Consider the following 23,821-nt stretch of genomic DNA (forward strand, 5'->3'; position numbering starts at 1 on the left):
ATTCATTTCCCATGAATACTCTCTACTATTTGCTTAAAACTACCCTCCATGCATATTACTGCTGGTGAATTTTCTCTTATCAGAAAGCTGAGGCAGAAATGTCACATCTATAAAGAACCCTCTTTGAATGGTGAGGTCCATAATATGAACCTCTTCCACACAAAGCAAAGACCAACCAAATGAAAAGCAAGCACTGGGAAAAGTAGGAAACCTTGTGAACTCTTGTGTGCACTGACCAGGAGAGAGAGGAAGAGATCTTGATGCAAGTTAGGGAAAACAAAGTTACTACTAAAGGAAATCAATGGATGTTCCTAGAATTTTTTGTTTAATTCACTCAGCTCTTCTTCTGATCCATGAACTCCCCCACCTTTGGGCAGGCAGACAGGGACTGTTGTGTGATTTTGTGACTAGGACTCCTTTTTGGGTTTTTCCCTTCCAAACATCTTCTCTTATGCCCTCAATCGTAGCTCTGCAGGAGACTTCAGTGTATGTCTATTTTCCTTAAGGTGTCCAATTCCTTCTCAGGAAATTTGGATGAGCATCAACCAAAATCACACAAATTAAACTAAACCTGAAACCAAACTTAATTGGCCAAGCCCCTGGTGTCACATGAATAAGACCACAATGCATTTAGGTCTTCCCAGAAGAACTGATGTTATTCTCAGAATCTGAGCCAAAGTCTCCAAATAAGGTCAAAATTTCTACAAGACTATTTTGAGCTCCATTGTGTCAACATGTTAAATTTTGAGCCAAATCTGAATTTTGTACTTTGGATCAGGACTGTCCCTTCTGCTCAGGCCTGTTTCTCCTTGAGATAGACCTCCAGCTCTGGAAGAGTGAGGACTGGAGATTTATTTCTCCCTTCCAGGAGGGCAGAAATTCCAGTCTTTCACTAACACTTCTCACAATCAACTTAAACTAAAGAAACACAGTGAAATTAGGAGAAACACCTCACTACTCACCTCCCACAGTGTTCAGGCTTCATCACCCAGCTCAGCTGGTCCTACATTCATATGCTCCATTCAACATATTGTATTTTTAAAAACCAAACACAAGTGAACACATATCCAAAAAAAATTTTACCCACCTTTTAGTTATTTTAGTTATTTTTTTGATAATTCAGTCCTTTTTAATTTGGCTTTATCCTTGCAAACTCAGGGTAGATTTGATTGTTGTGCTCTTCCCTCCCACCCCTCCCTTTTACTACTTTTGCATATATTTTATTAAATTTTTCTCATATATTTTCTATATTTTTTGTTGTTGTTGTGGACAGAGAAAGTGTAAGTGAAACAAGGATATTATTCACAGCCACAGAGACATAAGAAAGTAAAAGAGATTTTTCCTTTCCCAAAGAGCAAAAATGACCTAGGTACCCTTCAGTGTCTCCAGTGTTCCTTGGAAATGTATTCTCTTGCATTGTGCTTTGGTTTCTGTGGTGATGGGTGTTTCTCAGTGTTAGTGGAGAACCCAGAACCTGAGGCAGAAAGCCAAACTCAGGTTTGCCTTTAAGTCCAGGTTTATCAAACTGGCATATGTTTTTGGCTTTCTGTGCTTTAGGAACTCTGTTGAAGTACCTGAAAGATGAGTGACTGAAGATTTACAGGTGCTGCTCTTGGCACCACTGAAGGCACCAGCAGCCTCATGCAGGGCAAGAATTCCAGGTCAGCAAAACAGCCAAAGGGATCCAACACGTCCCATTTTCAGTGTTGAGACTCAACCTCTGGTGAAAAGTCTTCCAAGATGGAAATCTCAAAGTGAAAACACCTGAGACCTGCACCCACCCTCCACCTCTTATGTGTCTTCTCATCAAGGAGGCACCAGTTTTACCCCTCAAAAAACTGCCATCCCCTCCTGTTCTCCAGCAAAGCTCAGCTGCGAGAATAACTCAAGGTAAAGCTGGCGTAAATCTCAACAGAAGAAATATCTTTTATCTTTAACCATTTACTCCCACTATAGGAATAATGGCAGCTCTTTTACATTTACATATAACTCTTGTTTGTTTGCTTTGATTTTTTTGTATGTCTCTTTGTCTTGGCACCTGCATAGCAGAAAACTTTACAGTTCGTTACAGAAATTGGCCCCTCTCTCTGCTCCTCCCTTTATTTACCCTGCTGCCCCTGAGGACTAGCAAGCAACACCTCCAAGGTCAAGAGAGAGTAAGGTGTTACCCTTTTATGACGGATTATAGAAATAACAAACATGCCTGACAGTTTTATACAGCTGCTAGAACGGGTTTAGTTTTCAACAAATGAAGAATTTCCTCTTTTTTTTTCCTCTTTCGTATATTAATTACATTTTACAAATCTTGTTTTTCCCCACTTTCTTTTACTTCCCCCCCACTTCTTGTTCTTTCCTTTTAGCTTTTCTCCTCTCCTTTTTTTTTCTCTTTTATTTTTTTTTATACAGCAAAAGGATCGATTCACCAACATGTCCATTGATAAGTTCGGGTTAGCAGAGTTTGGCTGTCATCTGGTCCGACTGTTTGAGGATCTCGGTGTTGTACAGGTCCAGGGCGTGGTTCACACGGATGATCTCGCTGTTGGTGAGCTTCAGGCGGTGCTTGAGCATACAAGAGAACAGATCCAGCTGGGGCTTCCCTGGGGCTACGGGAGGCGCCAGTCTATTGATTCGGTCCCGAATATCCAGCAGCAAGAGCATGACAGAGGAGGAGGAGTAGAACTGCCCGCCTTGTGTGTATGACTGGTTGACCTGCTGCACCGCACTGCGCAGCAGGTCGGCATTGAAGCGCAGGCTGTAGCCATACACCTGCACATCCGAGATCTTGATGTAGAACTGGCGCTTGGTGGGGTCAGAAAGGTCCACAGGCCCTTGGCCAGTCTCATTCCGCAGCAGGGAGGGCAGCCGAGTCCGGCTGCGCAGGTAGATGTGGACAGTCTCAAAAAAGGTTTTCCACCGGTTGCCCAGTAGCAGGGTCCAGTTGTAGCACTGGCTGTTTTGGAGGCGCATTTTCTCCCAGCGGGGGTAGCCGTACTCCCCAAAGGGCATATTCCAGCCCTCCGAGTGGCTCCCGCTGAACGGGTTGACGTAGACAAAGAACATGGGGTCCAGGCTGCTGTTGCGCATCTGGCAGATGCGCATGGAGATCCCAATCACCATGTGGATGAAGTCCATCCGGTTCTTGTTGCTCTTCAGGGTGAGGGACATGCGCTTGCGCCACCTCGGATCGAAGAAGGTGTCCAGGCGGATCTCGTTGCTGATGAAAGTGGTGTGCACGTACAGGCGAGAGTCCATCTTCTGCAGCAGGTACTTCAGCTCCAGGTCCTGGAAGTCCAAGTCTGTCTCAAAGCTGATAAACTGCTCACTGCGCTCCGAGTCTACATTCTGAGGCTCGCAGCGACCCCGGTAAAGCTTATAGCCCTTGTTGCACGAGCCGCAGAGAGAGATGTTGGCAAGGCTGCACATGGCACAGCTGTTGTTGCCCCCGATGATGCAGGGGATGGGGCGCTGGCACAGGCTGGTGCCGCCATGGCAAACGCAGCTCCGCTGGCTTTCCAGAAAGGTCCCCCAGAACCCGTTCTCATTGCAGTAGAGCAGAGACTGGACCCGGGTAAGCCATTCCTGTATCGTCCTGCAGGTGGGGAGAAGAAATCATTAGCATTGTAGGGCTTCATGGAGTCCTTGGTGTTGGCATCTTACCAGAGATACAGTGTTTTCAGGGATATATCTGACGCAGAGCTCTCAGAACATCGATGCCCTGCTGTGGCATCTGGGAGCTATTCCAGTCTATTTCTAGACTGAATCTTTCATCTGCTGTTTACTCCTTTGGTGAAGAGCAAAAGCCTTCTAAGAAATAGCTAAGCAGTTAGAACTGATCATCTGATTTCTCTCTCCTCACACTGCTCTAGGAGCTGAGACTGTCACAGTCTCCTGCCAAGGATCCCAACCACAGTGACAAAGTTCAGCCATGGGAATGGAGCTGATAAAGCTATGCCAGAGGCTGAGGTGCTATCAGACATCACAGGTCAGCAGAACTTCCAGGATAGCAGGAGAAAACTCCTCTCCATGTCATTAGCAATTAGCCCCACTCTCCAAAACAGACATGTAACGGGATAAGGCAAAGCCAAGAGTAACCTCTGCTTATGGTGCAGAGGTTGTAACAGCAGAAAAGAGGGTGGAAGTCAGGATTCATCGAGACAAAGATGCTAAAATAGTTTCTGCTTAAAAAACCCAACCACGATGATAATTAAGCCTCTTCCCTTAAAAGCAGCCCCACTTGCCAATCCCTGAGCCCCACCATTCCTACAACTGCTGTATCAGCACCATCACCTCCACATCCTGCAGTCCTGGAATGACTCCTAATTAATGACACTGCAACCCACGGTCTCTTTTTGTGTAACCCACTTGCCACGTTGCTTTATTGCCTCCCTGTTCCCCCTTCCCAGCACCCTAGAATAGCTCAGCACAGCGACTCCTTTCTCAGCAGCCTCAGCAGAGCGGTCTGTGCAGCCGCTGCTCCCTCCCTCCGCCTTCCCCCGGGCTAATGAATACTTCATTGTCTCCTCTGGGCAGAAAGTTCTTGGGAGTGCTGCAGTGAGAGGACTGGCTAATGACAAATTAGGATTCAGCCTCTGTAGAACGGGAGGAGTGATTATGGACAGAGGCTCTCAGAGCTGGATTAGTGAAATTCATGGCACCTGCATCGCCTGACCTCCGAATAATCATTAAGCTGTGGGCTGTATCAAAGAAGGCATTAAACGATACAGCAGCAAAGAACAGCAAGATGATTAGGGGGAGGGAGCCAGTGGAGGGATGAGAGTGTAAAACAGGAAAGCACTGGAAGGAAAGAAATAATCAAGGAGCAGAAATGGAAAGAGTAGGGGAAGAAAGGGGGGGGAAATGTGCAGGTAGAGGGGAAAACGACAGAAACACAGTGGACAGAAGGAATAGGATGGAGAAGGGAAAACTGAAACAACAACTGAAAGAGAACAGGCAGGAATGAAAAGAAGCAGGAAGAAAAGGGGTGAAAGGGGAAAAAAAGAGACAGGGTGAGGAAAAAGGAAGGGCTTTAGCAGAAAAATTGTGAAGCCTTGGATGTGGGAACAGACAATTTTCACATTCCTCCTGTGGTACAGGGCTGCCAGGATCTCCTTCCCAGGTTCACAGCCAACATGATTAACAGGTGTGGGGAAGGGAGGAGGTGGATGGGTGTCCCTTGAGACAAGAAGGCAACTTTGTTGTAGATGGTGGCAAAGCTGATTAGAAAAGCAAACCGTACCAAAACAAACCAAAAAACAAAATAACCCAAACCAACCAACAAAAAAAAAAATTAGTAAACCCCCCAAAATGTGATCCAGCAGTTTTTTTAATTATTAGTTATTTATTTGCAAGAATAAAAGGTAGGGTTTAAATAAGTTTTCCTTTGCAAACTCACCTTTCACTTTCCAACCACCATTAGCTGCTCTGAGGGTACTTTTGGGTTTTCTGTACAGAATAGTGAAGTAAAAATGCTATTTTTATTCTCAGCAGCTGTGAGATGTGTTCTTAACTAATGACAATTTGGCTGGAGCCCAGAATATGTATAACCCCTTCTCTCTTTGGATGTTAGTTCTATTTTACATCCAGTGCTTTAAAATGCTACTACAGGTACTCAATCAGCATCAAAGCTCTAACAACTGGGAAGTGTTTCTTTTTTAAACCAACAAACCTGTCTGCTTTTTAAACCTGTAAACTTGTCTGGTTTTTAACAAAAGTGCAGACCAAATATACCAGTGTCTATATAATCTATATTATGTCTTCATCTATATGACTATATCTATCTGTACTTAGCTATTGCAAAAGATTATGGAGAATCAGCCTAATTGCCAGAATCCCTATTCTTCTTTTCTTGTCTTTCATTTAGAATCACCACCTCTCCCTTTCCCTGAGGACAATCTACAGCAATCCCATTTTTTCCTTTTACATTGCCTTGAATGTATTCAGGCTTATTATTATGTGTATTAAAGAGAGAGAAACTTACTCTTAGCAGAACCTTTCCTTCCTTTCAAAGCCACTCACATGCTTGATAAGCATCTGTCGCCTTGCACAGCAACAATTAGAAAATTAGAGTATTTCCCAGCTCTGTGAGCAGAAAGATGGGATGCAAACCTCTTCCACGACAGAGCTGTCTCCTGAGCTGCTCCCCTGCCTAGCTACAGATGCACAATGACAAATAAGAAAAGAGATGATAATATGCCTGCTGATGTTGACTTAAACAAATCAAGCACATCAGTCAGTTAAAAACCCAGCTGCCATCATCCATTTCATCCTCCTTCCCCCAGATTTCATAGTAGTAGTTGGAGGCTCCCTTTCTGCTTGGCTGATTTTTTAAAATAGATGAGAAATGCTGAAGACATATTTATCTGAATGTTTTGAAGCAACGTGGTTGGCTGGATATTTGCTCCCTGCTGCTTCCCTTTGTTGTTGTTGTGGCACAACTGAAAATACCTCCTGGACATGGCTGTGACTCTCCAGCACTCGGCAGGGTCAGAGCAGCTCAGCCAGTTGGCAGGAATGGGCAGCTTTAGGAAGCTCTCCAAGGACTTTTTTCATAATCTCCTCAACTTAATAGATATTTCTCCTCATCCCTAGTAAGTCCATCAAATCTTTGTCCAGAAACATGAGATTTCTTGGTAATTAAAGAGATGTTAAGCTCTGGAAGAGTTTTCCAAGCTGCACAGTGATGAAATTAAAAGTCAATGTGTTCTGCAGCCAGGGAGCTGGGTGAGAACAGGTGACAGTAGTCAATCAGGCAACTTTCTCTTGAAACTGAATATTTAGGTAATGAAGAAAGTGAGAAAACAGTTTCTACAAATATTAACTTCTCCTGACCCTTCCAAGAGAAACATGGAATAAAAGGTACTTGGACTAATTTTTTTTCCACAGGATTTTTACTATTGCTTCACTCCAGACAACGTAGAAAGACACAGCAAGAGATGTTTATTAAAATCCACAGATGCAAGTCCCCAGAAATTACTTTACGCAAACAGTCTCAGCTATAGGTCAGGTCTGAAAGGAGCCAGCAGTAGGGGACTATTCAATATCAATAACTGTTTTAGCTATAATGGAAAATCTGCTCTCTACATCTTTAATAACATTGCAAAGCCTGTGGTCAGTGGGTTTTCAGGTTCACTCTGCATTTCATAGAAGGAATGTGACATGTTCCAAGTAAAATTAAAGCTTCTCTTTCTCTCTGGCTCTACTCGTTGAAGAGCACAACTCAAAACTGGGCTGAAGCTTCGTGTGCTCTATGTGTTCACTTTAACAGCAAGTGAAGGCTTAAAGCTTGGCTGTGGTTTATGAGGTAAAACTACTAAAAAGCAGCTTTGTCTGCTTGATGTCAGCCCTGGAATATTCAAAGAATCACAGAATATTCTGAGTTGGGAGGGACCCACAAGGATCATCAAGTCCAACACTTAGCCCTGCACAGGCCCGTCCCCAAGAGTCACACCCTGTGCCCAAGAGCATCATCCAAACCCTCCTGGAACTCTGGCAGCCTTGGGGCTGTGGCCACTGCCCTGGGGAGCCTGGTCAGTGCCCACCACCCTCTGGGGGAAGAACCTTTTCCTGAGATCCAACCTGACCCTGCCCTGACACAACTCCAGGCCATTCCCAGGGTCCTGTCCCTGGTCCCCACAGGGCAGAGATCAGTGCCTGCCCCTCCTCTGCCCCTGCCGAGGAAGTTGGACCTGCAATGAGGTCTCCCCTCAGTGTTCTTGCAGAAAGCTACAGAATAAGGGGTAGATCACACAGAGTATACTCAGGGGTGTGATAAAGGCTGCAAACACCTCCAGACATTCCAACTCACTCCCAGATTTTACCACTTCCCCCCAGACCTCTACGTTTACACACCCTATATCCAAACACAGGCTGTCAGGATTGTGTCCAAGCACAAGCTGGGCTCCACCAGCCACCCCTCCAGAGCACTCCCAACCCCAGAGAAGGATGGAGGTACCTTTCCCTAGGCAGCTGGTGGTTTGGATTGTGCCGACACCGGACACTGAGGCCAAAGAGTTTGCGGGCAGTGCGCTGGATCTTCTGGCGTTGGGCTTCCAGGGAGCTCTGCAGCAGCTTGTAGCGGTTCTGCAGGTCCCAGTCGTTCCCCCAGTGCTGGTGGATGCTCCCAATGGTCAGGAAGTGGTTGCTAGGTAGCCTTTTCATGAAGGATTTAAACTCATCTGGAAGAAGGCACAAAACGGGGAGAAATAAAGAGGTCTTTGAGCTGTAACAAAGTTACAAAGATTTTCATTAGTGGGGTGGAGGAACAGCAGGGATGGAGGAGGCCATGGGAAGGTGACAGCCATGAACTCCCTGCTCTGTCAGCCTGCCCTGGGAAACTCACTAATTCCACAGCTGTTGCTACTCCCATATAGGAAAAAACCCACAGTGAACATCAAGGTGAAAAAACCCAGTTAAAGTGTACAGGGTGGAAAAAAAAAAAAAGAGAGAAACTCCCTGGAGCATGAGATTATAGTGTAGGGGTTATAAACAAAAGGCTGGGAGCTGTAATCATTGTCAGTTAAAGAATTCTCATTTACATTGTTTTTCAGCTGTTGTTGAAGGCAAAGCACTTTGGCTGTGTCATTAAAAAAAGGAAATAAAAAAGCTTTAAATTCCCCAGAGGACGGGTTGTGATCATTTAAAATGTCCTGCTTTCTCATTTTTTAAAAAGGGCATTCAGATTCTTTTTACTTATTTAACTTTATTTGAAGTTAAATGAGTTGCATTACGTAACAATGAAAATGAAATAAAACCGTTTCCAGGGCTCAGGTGTGAACAACATGTATAAATTTTAGCCAAAGGGAAAAAATCTAATCGATAAAAAAATATATTGTTAAATGTTAGGGGTTTGTTGCTGTTTTGTTTGTTGTGTTTGTGGGTTTTTGGATCACTTTGTTTCCATTTTACTTTGTTTGATAATGAAAAAAACCTACCACAGTGCAGAGTTTGAGGGTTTTTTTTTTTAATCACAAATCAGAAATTCTGATACTGATTCTGTTTCTGAGCATCCCTTCCTTCCTAACTGAGACACATGGTTTGCTCAGGCTAGTCTGGGACGTCTTCAAATGGAAAAAAAACCCAGATGGTTCCAACCTTCTGAGTAGAAAACAACCCAATTTTTGATACTAGAAAACTTTGTCTGACTCACTGAGACCTTGAGAAGTGCAAGGAGTGGGACAACAAAAATTCTATCGAGTGGAATACAGAAAAGAACAAGGCCAAGGGATCATCTAATTACGGCCTACGCTGCTCAAAAGAGGCTTAAAAATACAAAGGAGAGAGACTCCTCTTATGACAGACAGATGATATAACAAGGAGGAACAAACAGTTTGCAACAAGAGAATTTAAAATGATTCGCTGAAAAATTTCATCACTTGGAGGTAATGCAGCACTGGAACATGATGATCAGAGGTGTGTAAAAATCTCTCATTTTAGTCTCTGCTAGACAAAACCATGACTGACCTGACCTAGTACTGGTTGTAATCCTGCTTCTAGAAGTAGGTTGGACTAGAAACCTGCCATAAACATCACAAAGTAGCCAACAAGATGTGCAGCCACCTCTTCCTGTATGTTATCTATATTATTTCTCATCTTTCTCTAATCCTTTTTTTTTAAATTAAATTCCTTCACCCTTTTTTTATAAGGAAGAGAGGACGATAGCATAAAAAATAAAAAAGGAGTTCGTAAATCTAGTATCTTTTTAATTAAAAGAAATAATCCACAGAATTATTGGAGAAACTCGGAGCAGATAATTTACATCCTATAGTACAAAGTTTAAAATATTTGAATAACAGATTTCCTATTATTCATCAACTTGCAGTTCATGCTTAACTGCCTAACAAAGAGTATCTGTGCATTAGTCAGTACCATCATTACAGAGATGGTAAATGGATGTTCACATCCTACTCATCACATGGTGTAACTGAACACCTAATAAAAATAATCATCACTGCACTACCAAGATCCATGGGACATCTGCTTGTCTCCTTTCTTTCCCAAAGCTAACTAAGAGATTTGGTTTTTTAATCATCCCTCAGGTTTTCACTCTCTTTTTAATGGTGCTTTCAGTGCCCTTCTCCTCCTCAAAAATGCTTTTCTCCTGCTCCGAGACCATCATCACGTGTAATTGCTCCTGTTGACCACACTGATTACTCGGGGTACCTTTCAGCAGTAAAAGCCTTGCATTTGCTTCCCGCCCCTTATAAATCAATTCCCTCAAAAGCCTGTTTGTGCAGAAGCCTGAGCTCTTTTCCCTCCGATGATGAATGTGCTACATTTTTCATCGAGACGGGGAAGGCAGAAATTTCGGTGCAGTGTGCACATTTTGTTACTGCAGTGCAACGTTGGGGGAAAAACAAATGAGCAGGAAATCTGGCCAAAAAAAAAAAAAAAAAGCTGGATGGGGTTTTTTGAAACAAGGGGGAGGAAAGAAAAAAGTACTTTCAAAGCAGGATAGTTTTTTTCATTATTGATGTGTATTTCGCCATAACTGTGCCTGGAAACCAGGAGCATGGATGGGGATATTCCCTATATCTAAGAATAGTTAATTCTTCATCCTGAGAATTTTCAATTAACTAACAAGTTTGTTTGCATTTGTTGCAGTTTTATTTCTCTGCACAGAAAATGTTGATGATGCTTGAGACTACATCTCCCATGATGCAGCTTTTAGCTGAGTCAGTCCCTGCAGGGAATCCCATGGCAATGACTCAGCATCACATGTGGAATGGGACAGTGTCCAGCCTCTGCAGAAGGGTGGTGGCACTCCAGTGAATTTACATGTCAGACAGCCCTTTGAAAAATGAAACTTTAATTTTTCCAGTGTTAAAAAGGAAAAAAAAAATCCCATTTGCATCAGAGAGCAATATTCTTGAAAAGCTCAAAACAAACAAACACACAAACAAATCCACTGCCCATGACTTAAAAGTTGGTTGGGTTTTTTTAAATCCAGAATCAGAGAATTTTTTGGCCAGCCCCACTAAAATGCCAAGAAGAAGGCAGTGTTATTTTTTCTCAGTTTGCACATGAGCAATGAAGCACAGGGCTAAAAGCTTCTGAGCTGATTCACTGCAGCCTCCTTGACTTTGAAGACTCTTTCCCAAATCACACAAACTCTTGATTTGCCCTGCATGATTTTTTTTTCAAATTAACAGAGGATCCAACACACACCAGAAGCAGAATACAAATGTTTTAGCCTATCAGCAGCTTCCTGTGCAAATGGTATTTGCTTTCAGAGCACTCATGTGCCTTTCAGTCCACTTTACTGGAAAAGCCTTCAGATGTCATCAGAGATTTCTCCTCTGCTGTTCATAAGGAAGAAAATCCTCTGGTTATTGGGAATATTTATTAAAACAAAGAAGCAAAACACTAATACTACAGTCTTTTGTGATAGTGACTTTCATCTCAGAGGATAAGTTCACGCATGATGCAACAAGGTGATGAATGAGATGCAGCATCTTTAGACATAAAGATAATCACTCCATCTAGCCTTGCAAAGCCTCCAGCCCTGGGTGGAATATGGCTACAGCAGAAATTGCACTGCAATGTGTCACTTTAACATGGCAAATGAAAAACACCTTCCCTCGTTGAAATCTCAGGAGGAGGGAGGCTGAATATAATTATCTACCCCAGCCTTTGCTCGGATCAGGTGCAGCAAGGACAGAATGTTAACAGTGAAGGAGTCACTGTGGGGCTGTAACTCCTCTCTCCATAGGGCTCTCACCTTCTTGGTGCCTGGGTTACATCCCCTGGGAAAGTCAAAGGGTTGATGAGTGGTGGCCAACCTGTGGCTCTTGAGCATCTTGTGTGAAGAACCTGTGCCAGAACTAACAACTGGCACCACGTAACCAGTGGCAGAGCTATGCTGGCAGCCACTGCCAGTAGTTTTGATTTCTGTAGTATGAGCTGGCAGAAGCTTCTGAAATCCACACTTCTGGTTTGTCCTGGTGTACCCCATCCATGAACCCATAGAAGCTCACAGAAAACACCTGACCTCTTCAGCTAGTAACCTGGGACTGCTCCAGCCCTATGGCTCCCCAAAGTATATGGGGGGATCCTGTCAAGATGGTAACTACCCTCAGACCATGAACTACTACTCTGACTCAGCCCAGCTGGACACGAACTGACGAGTGGGACACAGGAATCTGTGCAGCAGCAAGGTAACATCATAGGCTGCTCCATTCCAACCATTAAAGGGATTAAAGTGACCTTCAACATGAAGAAAGGAATTGCTGCTATGAAAAGTTGTGAAGAAGAATTCTTCAGTGCCTTGAATTGAGCTAGGTGGTCCTTTATTCACAGTTTTCTTTCCTAACATGGAGACCTGGACAGTTATGACAATAATCATTAAAGAAAAAGTGTTGGAAAAGAACTGGTTAATACTTAGAGATGAGAGTCAGCACAGGGACAAGTTCTTCATGAAGTTCTACTTAGTCCTCTGTAGCTTCAGGGTAGGCCTGTTGCTTCATAAAGGAAAGGACAGAACTCACTTAATGTTGCTCTTTCCTATCTCAAGCCCTTGAGAGTGTGTATCTCACAAGTAACCCAGCACACCTACTATGGACCAACTACTACCCCACTAGCAACATCAACATGAAACAATCTCTGCTGACAACCCTCACCCTGAGAGAAAGTGGAGGAAGAAAAGTGTTCACACCAGCAGACATCAGACTGTAGGAGAGAGAAGTCATTTTCCCCTCTCTTCTCTGTCTCAAATGAGGTGTCATCTGGCCGGTACCTTCTCCTTCTGAATTGCCTCTCACCAAAGCAGAATAAATCATTCATGCAAATCTGAAAAGCAATTTCTGCATCATTTATATTGTGGAAGTTTCTCTGTAGAACTATTAAAAGTGAGATTTAGAGCTGGTTTGGTATGAAAAAAATCAGATTTTTAATCAAACAAATACTTGCATGGAAAATACCCCTGTACACATAGAATGACGTGTGGTGTGTGTTCTTGTCTGTATATTTAAAAAGGGAAAAAAAAGGGTACTCCCTTAAGACTAAGATCATGGGTTTGGGCTCAATATCATCTATTTTTTCATCTAAAATGGGGCATTATACTGAGACAATATAATATATATGTGTATATATAGAGACAGAGAGAGAGAGAGGGAGGGAGGGAGAGAGAATCTTCCCTCATATAATGTGACACGTTTTGTTTGCAATAAATTAAATGGACAATGACCTTTACTCAGTTACCTGAATTCTCCAGATCTTTATAGGCTTCTGTCCAGGTCTTGCCCATGTTTGCCAGGGTGTACTCCATGATCTGGATGTCGGTGATGGGGCAGTTGCACTGCGGGAACTCCTCGGCGCACTGGCAGCCGCACTGGCTGTCCCGGCAGATGTACTCGCCCTCCCCGTTGCACATGATGTAACTCAAGGCAGACTGGACAAACTTCTCTTGTAAATATTGAGGGAAGATGATCTGGAGACCTGGCAAGGAAACAAGAGAGATGTGTGGGGGGGGGGGGAAATATTAAGAAGTCGTTTCAGTTGTTTATTCTTCATTTTAAAACCTGCTTCATTAACAGCTTGGGAAAGTGATGCTGAGGAATTAGAAGCTGCTGGGGAATTTTTCTTGGAGCTGTCATGAGTAAGGAAGGTGGGGTACAAATTGTGTCCCTTCAGTGCAAGTAGCAAGTTAGCTGAGAGCAGAACCCATGTGCTCTGGGATAGAAGGGAGATAAGTAACTTCCCCCTTCCCAGCACCCAGTGTAGTCCCTTCATCCCAGTCCCGGATCCCATCATGGTACAAAGCACCTTAAAGCAAAGCCTCCCTTATTTTCAGGTGTGTGGGGTTTTATACCCTGCAACCAAGTGCTGGTTCAGAAATGATGATCATTATGCTGTTCTGGCCTGTCTCGAGTAAGACTAACTGGGTTTGGCACCACAGAAACTGCACACTGAAAAAGAAAATAAGAAAGAATGGAAAACAGAAGAAAGGAAATAACAGGGAGGGATTTATAAAAGACTCTTGCAGAGTTAAGTGCCCAGTTCCCACAGCATAAATACAGGAGTTTGGTACCTGAGCCTTTGCAGCTTGCCCCCTGCTAGGAAGGCTACTTGCCAAATCCTATAAAAGTGCAAATGGATTTAGTGCCAATGATTTCAGTGGTTCTCTGAAGATTTACAGTAGCAGGGACATCTATCCCCACGTCCCTTTCTCCACAGTGAGTGTTTGTGTATCCACCCATCTGTGCAGGCATTAGTGTAAGTGTACCCTTGCTCACGTACCAGAGGACCTAATAACAGTTTAAGTGTTCACCCTGTGTGCATTGTACATGTTTTTCCATCCTGTCCCTCCTCCAGGCTCCCTGCAGACCTCCCTCAGGACTCACAGCTGTTTTCTTCTACCTGGCAAGTCCTGCTTGTCAGACTCTGTCAGCATCTGTGGTGCACGAGGCAGATGACAATAACTCCAAACCTGGCCCTCTTCTTCCTTGTAAAAGGCCCAGGGATTTTGGAGTGGCAGCTAAAGGAGTTTATGGCCTGAACAGCAGCACTGAACTCCAGTGCAATGAAGGCACGTGGGTCAATTACCCATCTGGTTGTGTTTCTGCTGCGCTGAATTACCGTATCCGTGGCTGACAGCTCATTGGAGTGGAATGAAAATCACACAATAATTCGGAGGATGAGAGTGTGCAGGAAGGGCAAAAAGGGCTGTGACCCCTTTCAGGAGTTCAGGCCCATCTCTGATGGGTCATGTTCACCTCAGACAAGAGAAAAACAGCAGACAGGGACAATGGGACCCCCATTACCCTTTTGCTTTTGGATCCAGAGAGACATCTCAGCCTTGATGAGGTCCCTGTGGAAATTTTGGGAGGATCAGAAGGCCGTGGAAGGCGCAGGGACCTCTGTTTCCTCTCCTCCTGGGCTCTCTGAGCACCATGCCTGGTGGCATTGAGCTATCCCTCTCTCCCCACTGACAGCCAAGTGTGTAGCAGTGGCATCAGGCAGCCAGAATGATCTCAGAGCTCCCTTCAGCTGGGGAAGATGTTTGTGACACTGGCACAGGGCAGGATTTCAAGCCTGACATTTGGAGGCACAGATCCTGCTGCCTTTTCTATAGTGCTATTTGGGACATGAAGGAACAGAGAGATTACCAGTCTACAGCATCCCTGCAAACACCTCAAAACTGGCCTAAGAAGGACCGGCATTTTGAGGTCCCCTTGGTCTTTTCTGAGATGTTTCTCAGAAAGAAGCTCAGTTTTCTCCTTGCTGTCTTCAGCAAGTCCTGAATATCAGCCTCTTGTAGGGGTTTTAGTGATAAGACAAGATGGAGTGGCTTTAAACTGAGAGTAGTTTTACATTAGATATCAGGAAGAAATTCTTCCCTGTGAGGGTGGTGAGACCCTGGCACAGGTTGCCCAAAGAAGCTGTGGATGGTTCATCCCTGGAAGTCTCCCAGGCCAGTTTGGACAGGGCTTGGAGAAACCTGGTCTAAGGGAAGGTGTCCCTGCTCATGGTAGGGGATTGTAATGAGATGATCTTTGAGGTCTCTTCCAACCCAGGCCATTCTATGATTCTATAATTTATCTGAAGCAAACACCACAGAGGGATAACCCCTTGTCAAACTTTCATACTGACATTAGAGATGGTGCCACCTGCCATGATCCAAGACTTTCCTTCAGGATGGAATTAAAGCACAGTGCTTTTGGAGAACTGATCCCCAAAAGGGATTTGGAGAGCCTGAAGGCTGCTCTACTCACTGAGCTTTCAAGCTCACAGGAGAGGGGGCCTGGACTTCTTGATGTGCACTAGCCCTTTATTCATGGTCCAGGTCCCATGAATACATTTTTCCACTCTGCTTCCTGAAGGAGCAACCTGCTCTGGCCTCAACATTTCAATATAAACAAATGACCTCAGGCTCTTCAGTTCTCCGTATTTTCTCTGAATTTTAACTTGGATTACAACATGACAAGCTGTTTGGTCCCAACTAGAAATGGTCCTGGCTTTAGAGATTTTTTTTTCTAGAGGGAAATAAGTGTGAAAAAAGCAACTAGAATTTCAGGGAAAGAACTCCCCATTGCAAAGGGGAATGTCAGCACATGCAGAAACATGAATACTCTGTAATCTCCAAACCATAACATGGTCCCATCCTGCACTGCAGTGCCTCGCATGGATGCTTGGGTTTTGTCCATAAGACTCATGGTTTCTAAAACAAAACCCAAAAACATTTTCAGAATAACCTCCCCTTTTAAGAAGTAATGTCCAGTTTAAGAGGTAATCAGACCCCTGTACACATCACAAATTCAACAAAGTGCTTATATAAAACCTTAATCAGGGAAGCAGTTCTGCTGGAATCTGTAGTTACCTGTAGCATTAACACACAGCACATACTCAGACGTGCTTACACCAGTGACACCCAATCCAGCTACTCACTGGAACATGAGTGTTCATACTCCAAACACAAACCCCTGACCTTAAAACTACAAACATGCTATAGGGATTATGTGCAACTCAGATCTTCCAGCCAGGAATTTCCCTGTGGAAGAAATCAGTGTCAGGAAATACAGCCATGCCTGTGTTCACATACATACTTTTATATATATACATAAATATTCACACATTTCTCATCACATCCAGACAAGGGCAGATTCATATCAGTATTTTTGGTTTAGTGTAGAGCATCCTAGTGACTAGATCTTAGGAAGATATTTTACAAGTACTGTGCCAGCAGCATCTCCCTCAGTCCTGCACTCTCCTCATTTGTATGTATTTCCACACCATGCCCAGAGACTAAACATTGCTGAAATTGAGTGGATTATGGTTGTCAGTGAAGCAAAGGTAGGATTAATCTTTTCAGACCACTGCTCTGGGTGCTTCAGTTGCCCCTTGCAAAGCAGGAAGGCTGCAGTCCCAGGGACTATGACAACACAGCAGCCCCACAGAGCAGCTGGCCATGGTAGCTGGGAAAGCCCTGCTGCCAGCCATGACCTTAATAAAACACCCCACAATGCTGTTTTGTTCTCCAAGAAATTTCTTTGAATATTGCAAACACTAAAATAATTCTATTTAATCTTTCAGCGCTTTCTACTGATGAAGAAACCTCATGTCAGCAGCCAAGCAGTGGGTCAGCCTGGTCTTAAAGACTGAGCTACTGGATAATTTCCATGGGGAGAATCCCTCAGTTCAAGCCAGGGGACACAAGGGATGGGATCTTCCCCAACAGAGTCTCATCAGCTGATAATACGTGCAGAAGGGAAATATGCTGGTGATCAGCATTAGGAAGAATACCTTAGTTTTTAAGATATTGGTCAGGAGAAATTCTGCCATCCTATAAAGCAAAAAGTTCCTCTTTTAAAATTAAGACCAGCACAGATTTGGTACAGTTTTATCTTAGATAACTACAGGCAGAATATGAAGTGTCTGACAAGGGAACATGTCCTTAATTCACCTAGAAAAAACTATTAGAGATGTTTGCCTTTAGACTGTATATAAAAGGCTTCCTGCATTAAAAGAGGTAAATTTCCCCAGCTCTAAATTAGAGCTATTTGAAACATTTTCCACAGAAGAGTTCTCTGTTGAAAATGCAGTTTCATTGAAGCATTTTGTGAGAGCATGTTGACTTCAAAAGCACTTTTGACTTTCTAAATGTATTTTTTCATACTTCCTCATTCTGCTTCTCTCAAAAGCTGAAATGTTTGGTGTTGTCATTACTGTTCTGCCCATCTTGGCAAGGGCTTTAATGTGAATTGTAATGAAACTTCTAATATTATGCAACCATGTATATTACAAAGCTATATATTATGTATCTATTTTATATATGTATAATATATGTGAGTATTTATGCATATATAGTAATATAATATTAAATAAGGTAGTATATTTAACATTGCAAGATTGTAGTACAAACATTATATATTATATATGGGATTGTAATGTATTAGCATCTTTGATGTAAAAAACTATCTAAAATGCAACATTTCCTGCTTAATGTTGCAATGCTTAGAATAGCACAGAAGGATTTTACCTCACTGAAACAGTGCTATGCTACAATATTGACATATACTGTCAATAATGGTATTGATGTGCCAGGGTATGTCTCTGGAATATTAATTTCCTGGAACTTTTCAAAATGTTGCGCTTTTTTCACTCAAATTTTCCAGTTTCAGCCTAGGACACTTGGCCTGGGATCACAAATTGCCATTTCCCACCAGACAGCTCTAGAGCTCTTGGCATCCTCCCCTCCCATGCTCTGGTGGTCTCCTTTTCCAGGCAGCTCATGCCTCATCCAGGCTGGAGATGGACACATGTGGGTTCCAGCTGGTGGCAGGGAGAAGAGGATACAAAATGCAAACAAGTGGAGTCACCTGTGAGATCCTGGCCCAAACCAGGATTTCTCAGTCCCGTGATGGGAGGCTTCATCAGCACACAGCCCTCCTCACACACAGGACAGGGATCCTGCTCCAGGGAGGGACAGGAAAAAGGGAAACACACTGTGCTCTGTGACAAATATTGTGTGTATATATATATATATATATATATATATATATATCCCAGTGCATGTACAGACATGCTGAGTCCACATGGATATGGGTTTATAAATCAGTGATGCTCTTCTGTCCCAGTAACCACAGATGCAGAACCAAACACCCTGCACTGTCTTCCCCTGACATCTCCAGGCTGGCTCACCTTCCCAAACCCTGTGTGCAGTCATGAAGGTAACTTTGCTTTGGTATATAGGATCATAGAGTCATTTAGGTTGGAAAAGACCTCCAAGATCATCAAGTCCGAACTTTGACGCATCACCACCTCCTCAATCAGACCAGAGCACTGAGAGCCACGTTCCAGCCATTGCATGGTACAGCTCTGAAATCACAACTCTCAGGGCTGGGCAGCAGCAATTTCAGAAAGAGAAATTCTCCCTGTCATGAAGAAGCTGCTCTTTTATTGAGCCAGGCTCAGAGCTGAGTGACACGAAGGCAGTAACATGGATTTCTGTCAGCAGCTCATGCTTGGCTGCTAATCAGATCAGAGGAGACTCAGTCACGATCCATTACTTGCTGCAGCCCTGTCACTAATTCCTAATGAGGCTTCTCAGAGCAGAGGAAGGATCCTGGGTAATTATCCCAAGAACCACACTCCAGATTAGGCGGAAAGCTCAGGTGTAGCTCTAAAGGTCACTTTGTTCTGTTAGGAAGAGCTCCTACCTTCCCTCGCTCTCTCCCTTGGCTCAGCTTGGCTCTGGGTTAGTCCATGGAGCTCCACGAAACCCATGTGTGCTTGACCCCCAAGGTCCTCTGTCTGCTCCCACCGGAAATTACAGCCTCATCCACCTTATATCCTGCCTCTCTCTCCTAATTTCCCCCTCTTCCTCCACCTCCTTCCCCCTCCCTTGGTTTATGTCTTCTCTTGTAGGATCAGATAGCCAATAGAGGTTCTATTGATTTACCTGCCTCTCTGCCTATAACCCGAGCTGCCTGCTGATTTAGCTGTTTACCCTGTTATCTGATGTGTCATCCCTGGGTTTTCATTACCAGCAGCCACCATCAGAGTATACAAAACCTCTCAAATTGCTTACTGTTAATTAGATAAGAACTGGAACTCAGTGGTTTGGATAATCACTGGAATAGTGAAAACAACCTGCCTATTATTTTTAAAGGCAAATAATAAAAACAATAATAATATATCCACAACATTACTCGGTAAATGCGACCCAGTTCATGTGAAACCAAAGATTAAAACAGCACTTGCCAAATTATACTCAAAGCGGAAGATGTAATGTAGCCCATTCATCTGAAAAATTAAAATTTGTGCAAGTACAAGGATTCCAGAAATAAAACCATCTGGGCAAGTGAGCAATTAAATCCCACATTTCCTTATTTTGTCAAAAATTTGGGAATAACCTTCACAAATTACATGCACAGTGAATTTCCTCCTTCTCCTAAAGCTGACTTCTTGCTAACCAGCATGTATTTATTTATTAATTCAGTCATGACCTCTATCTGTTGATTTCTGGACTAGCTCCCCAGCTGGGACTGAAGCCATGGCTTCGAGCATCCAAATAAAACCTCTGTGACTTTTCCCAAAGATTACGGTCATTGGAAAGTCCCGAAGGCTGATGTGCAAACCTCTTACACAAATCAGCAGTTTGGGAGGGACAAAGAGACATGGACAGAATGCTCCTTCAATATTGATAGAAGAGGTCACATTTTTTTTATATTGCTGTGTGTATAATACACAGAATTCCATCAAAATAAAGTGGCAGGGGACACCCAGACACTTCACTGGGGTCCCTTTAGCTCAGTTCCTGTCAAGTTCTGTCTCTGCTCTGCTAAGCATCACGTGAAGCCTCCAGAAGCCACCAGTCCTGCTTCAGGGAACTCAAAGCCAAGGCAGAATCACAGCAAACAGAAGAGCATCTCTCTCATTTCAGCCCCCCACTCCATGCCCTGTGTTGCCATGTCCCTCATTCCTGTGCCCTACCTTGCAGGTGGAGTTTGCTCTCAGTGCTTTGCAGAAGGACAGAACTCACAGAGTCCAGATTGTCGTAGCTGTTACAGCCCAGGGGGCCGGTCCGAGTTTCTGTTACCTACGGAGGATGTAGAAAAGAGAGAGTGTTCCCTTTGCAGCATCACACCTTCCCTAGGCCTTTTCAGACCTTGTAAGACAATGACTCCTTGTCACCAGCTGATACAGCCCAAAACACATCTTCCCAAATTTGGAAAAAATGCCCCACCCTGGACAGACGTGGCTAATGTTTAGTGCAGCACCAGCTGAAAAAGCAGAATGACTTGTGCCTGCTTTGTTTATGGTACTGCATGTTACTCTGGGCTTGGCATAGAGATCCTGCAGATTGATGTTTCTCATAGAGGATCTCCACTGGAGAACATCAGAAGCCAGTAGAGGAATTATTCCCTGGCTTCTCTTATTGGAAAGCAAGAAACAGAGATGGATTGCCAGCCCTCTGTGGTGCCTAGCGCTCCCAAATGTGAACACCATCCTTGTGCTGAGGGTAGATGGAGGCACAGATGACCTGCAGTGCTGTTGCTGTTGGTTTCCAGCCATGGAGGAGAGCTGCCCTTCCGGAATTCACCACGGGTGATTATCTACTGTCACTGTTTCAATATCTCAATACAATTTCCCATCCAGAAGGGAACAGACTCAGCCATGAGACACTACAGAACAATAACGAGTGCTGAAACCTTTCAGAAATGGCTAACAATGACGACTCCATCCACATCACCTTCCCTGGAGTGAACTCTGCAACAATAAAATCCCTGCCCAGTGTAGGATGATTGCTTTCAGAGAAGGCAGCCTTTGTCTGCAGAGCCATTTTCCTTATTTTGTATTCTCTGAGCAGCTTCCCTTCCTTCCTGCTGCAACCCCCAAGCTGTCTCTCAGTCCATTTCATTCCAGATGCCTCAGTAATGCCACACTGAGTTTTTCACCTTTTCTTGTAGTAAATTCAGCTGAGACATGTTTAGCAGTCTTACACCCACAAGAGAAAAGTACTTCTGGGTTGCACAGCGTTCTTCATTTCACAGACCTGCCTTTCCTTTCCAACCTCCATCACTGATCTGGATTCTCTGCTCCCTCTTTCCCCTCCAGAAGCCACTGTCACATTTAGTGGAATTATCCTATATAACATGACCATCACACTGAATGCCCACCTCTTTCTGGATATTACTGGCCCTGGGAAAATTAATTCTTCAATAAGATTGATAAAAGAAAAATTTACCCTGGGAACTAAACTTTTGATCAAAGAAGACATCACACTGGACTGGCAAAGCCCTGCTCCAAATCCCTGCAGTGCCAATGTGGGCACACACAATCTTCTTTCTCTTCCTAAGGCAAGATATAGTACCTTGATTGCTCCGGTAGAGATCTGGATCTCATGGAGTCTCCTCATGGTGCCATCACGGTCCACAAAGTAGGAGGAGGCGAGCTGGTGCAAGGCTTCAACGCTCTGCGTGGCGTTTCCTGACTTTCTGTCGAGGCGGCTTTTGTCCATGTACATGGTCAAGGCCTCCTCCCCTGCAGCAGAAACAGAAGGAGATTTCAGGCTGCCAGGTAGAGTCACCTTAACAGGAAAGAAGTGGTGTCATCTCTTGTGCCTAAAGAAAGAAAAGTCAGGCACCAAAAGCACTCCTTTCAGCTTCCAGTGACCATGCAAAGGGGGAAGAGGGATGAGTGAAGGGGAACAATTGGAAGAAAGAGAAAACGAGAAAGTTAATTTTGACTAAAAACCCTTTCTGTCTTCTTTCCTATCCCAGCATCTCATTCAGAGAATCTAAGTGGAGAGTGAAAAATATTGTACAAGATAAGGGACAACAGATGATTTTGAATCAGTAACCACAGAGAATCTGGGAGTGAAGCAGTTAAGAGCTGATAAACATCAGCAGAAACCTGAATGTAACAACATATATCTGAAAAGTAACTGAAGCTGAGAAGTAAGATTTACCTGAAAGTTCAATTTGTGCTGGACGAGCCAGATTAAAAGCCAGTTCATTCTTAACGTAAGGCTGGCACTAAAAGAGGGCTAAAAAGGTGAAATGCCTTCCTGCACCCTCAACACATGAAGCTCTGATTTTAATAAATGCAGAGACAACTATGGTAGGAATGTGCCATTTCTACATAACTCTCTTAATGAGAAGAATGGTACTTGTTCTGATTTGATAGATGAACCACTGATGAATGCACTGCCCCTGGCAATGATAGCATGGTCAAAACAAAAATGTGACACCATTTCTAAGGCCAATAAATATTTTGCTTTTCATCATCCTTGCATCTTTTTAAGAGAACAAGGACTTACTTGTCTTTAAAATTCCTATTAGCTGAAATTGTTTGATTTGTCCAAATTATTTCTTTTATTGCATACATGAAAAAAAGCCCCAGCAACCACCCCAGTAAGCCCTCCCCCTCCCTTCCCCTGGAATTTGTCCAGCTTTTATCTGGAAGCCAAATGCTTGAAAACAAACCAAAAATATTCTGGCTGAAAATCAAAATATTTTTATTAGATTTCAGTTTTTTCAAGCCACAGTTACGTTCAGGATTCAGCCTTTGGCTTTGAGATGAAAAATGGACATTTTTTGGTGGAAAGAAGATACTTTTCACTGAAAGAATTGATCAGTCAATCTTTTCATTGGTTTCACAGTACCTCAGTAGAGAAGTTTACCATGGAAAACTTTAATACTTTTTTTAAGAATAACAGACTATCCTTTGACACTATCAAAGTTGTGGTAGTAACAGTATCACTGTTACTGTAACAAAATCACTTTCCCTGGAAAATGATCAGCTTTGATTTCCTTTATCACCATTAATATTATTTTGTGTTGAGCCTGTGAGGAGACCTTGGCAGGGATTCAAGGCTCTTCCACATCAGGCTCCATCCAAATAAATTTCATCTTTTGGGTGAGTTTCTCAGGGGGATTTGAAGTTTTTGTTTGGTCAGTTTTCAGGAGTCAACCCCTTTGCCACCAAAAGAAAACCTACAGGAGAGTTAGTCAAGAGGCCAAATCAGTGTGAAAGTGTATTTTGAGCTAAAGGTGGTGTATCTCTCATGTGCCAGAAGCATTTCACTGCATGGACATGCAGCAGACATAAATGATGCTTTGCCACGATTTTGTGAGGCTGTGACAGGAGAAGGAGGGCCTGGGGTAGTTCTCCTCTTAGATATGATTCTTGGAGGAACCTGTTGGATGCAGCCACTAACTCTTTATTGATTCCACCAGTCCGGGTTCCTGGACAACACGAAGTAGGCACTAAGAAACTCAACAGAGAAGAGAAGACTGTGTTCTAGAGCAGTGAGGATCAGCAATTTCCCCACAAGAACTGTCATTTGTTCCTCCCTGAGGAAGAAAGCAGAAAAGTATAGCCC

General features: G+C 43.6%; 1 protein-coding gene across 1 annotated transcript in view; it reads right to left on the reverse strand.

Annotated features, from left to right (window-relative positions):
* Nucleotides 1–2,146: 2,146 nt before the first annotated feature.
* The window catches only part of BRINP1 (BMP/retinoic acid inducible neural specific 1), an 85,578-nt gene continuing 63,903 nt past the window's right edge, over nt 2,147–23,821 (reverse strand). The window contains exons 4-8 of the mRNA XM_071574597.1: nt 21,809–21,978; nt 20,428–20,533; nt 13,195–13,431; nt 7,952–8,174; nt 2,147–3,589 (exon numbers count right to left, since the gene is read on the reverse strand). Coding sequence (XP_071430698.1) covers nt 2,449–3,589; nt 7,952–8,174; nt 13,195–13,431; nt 20,428–20,533; nt 21,809–21,978 — 1,877 coding nt within the window. The 3' untranslated portion in view covers nt 2,147–2,448. The remainder of the gene's footprint in view (nt 3,590–7,951; nt 8,175–13,194; nt 13,432–20,427; nt 20,534–21,808; nt 21,979–23,821) is intronic.

Source organism: Pithys albifrons, chromosome 20 (genome assembly GCF_047495875.1).
Source record: "Pithys albifrons albifrons isolate INPA30051 chromosome 20, PitAlb_v1, whole genome shotgun sequence".
Lineage (NCBI taxonomy): Eukaryota > Metazoa > Chordata > Aves > Passeriformes > Thamnophilidae > Pithys > Pithys albifrons.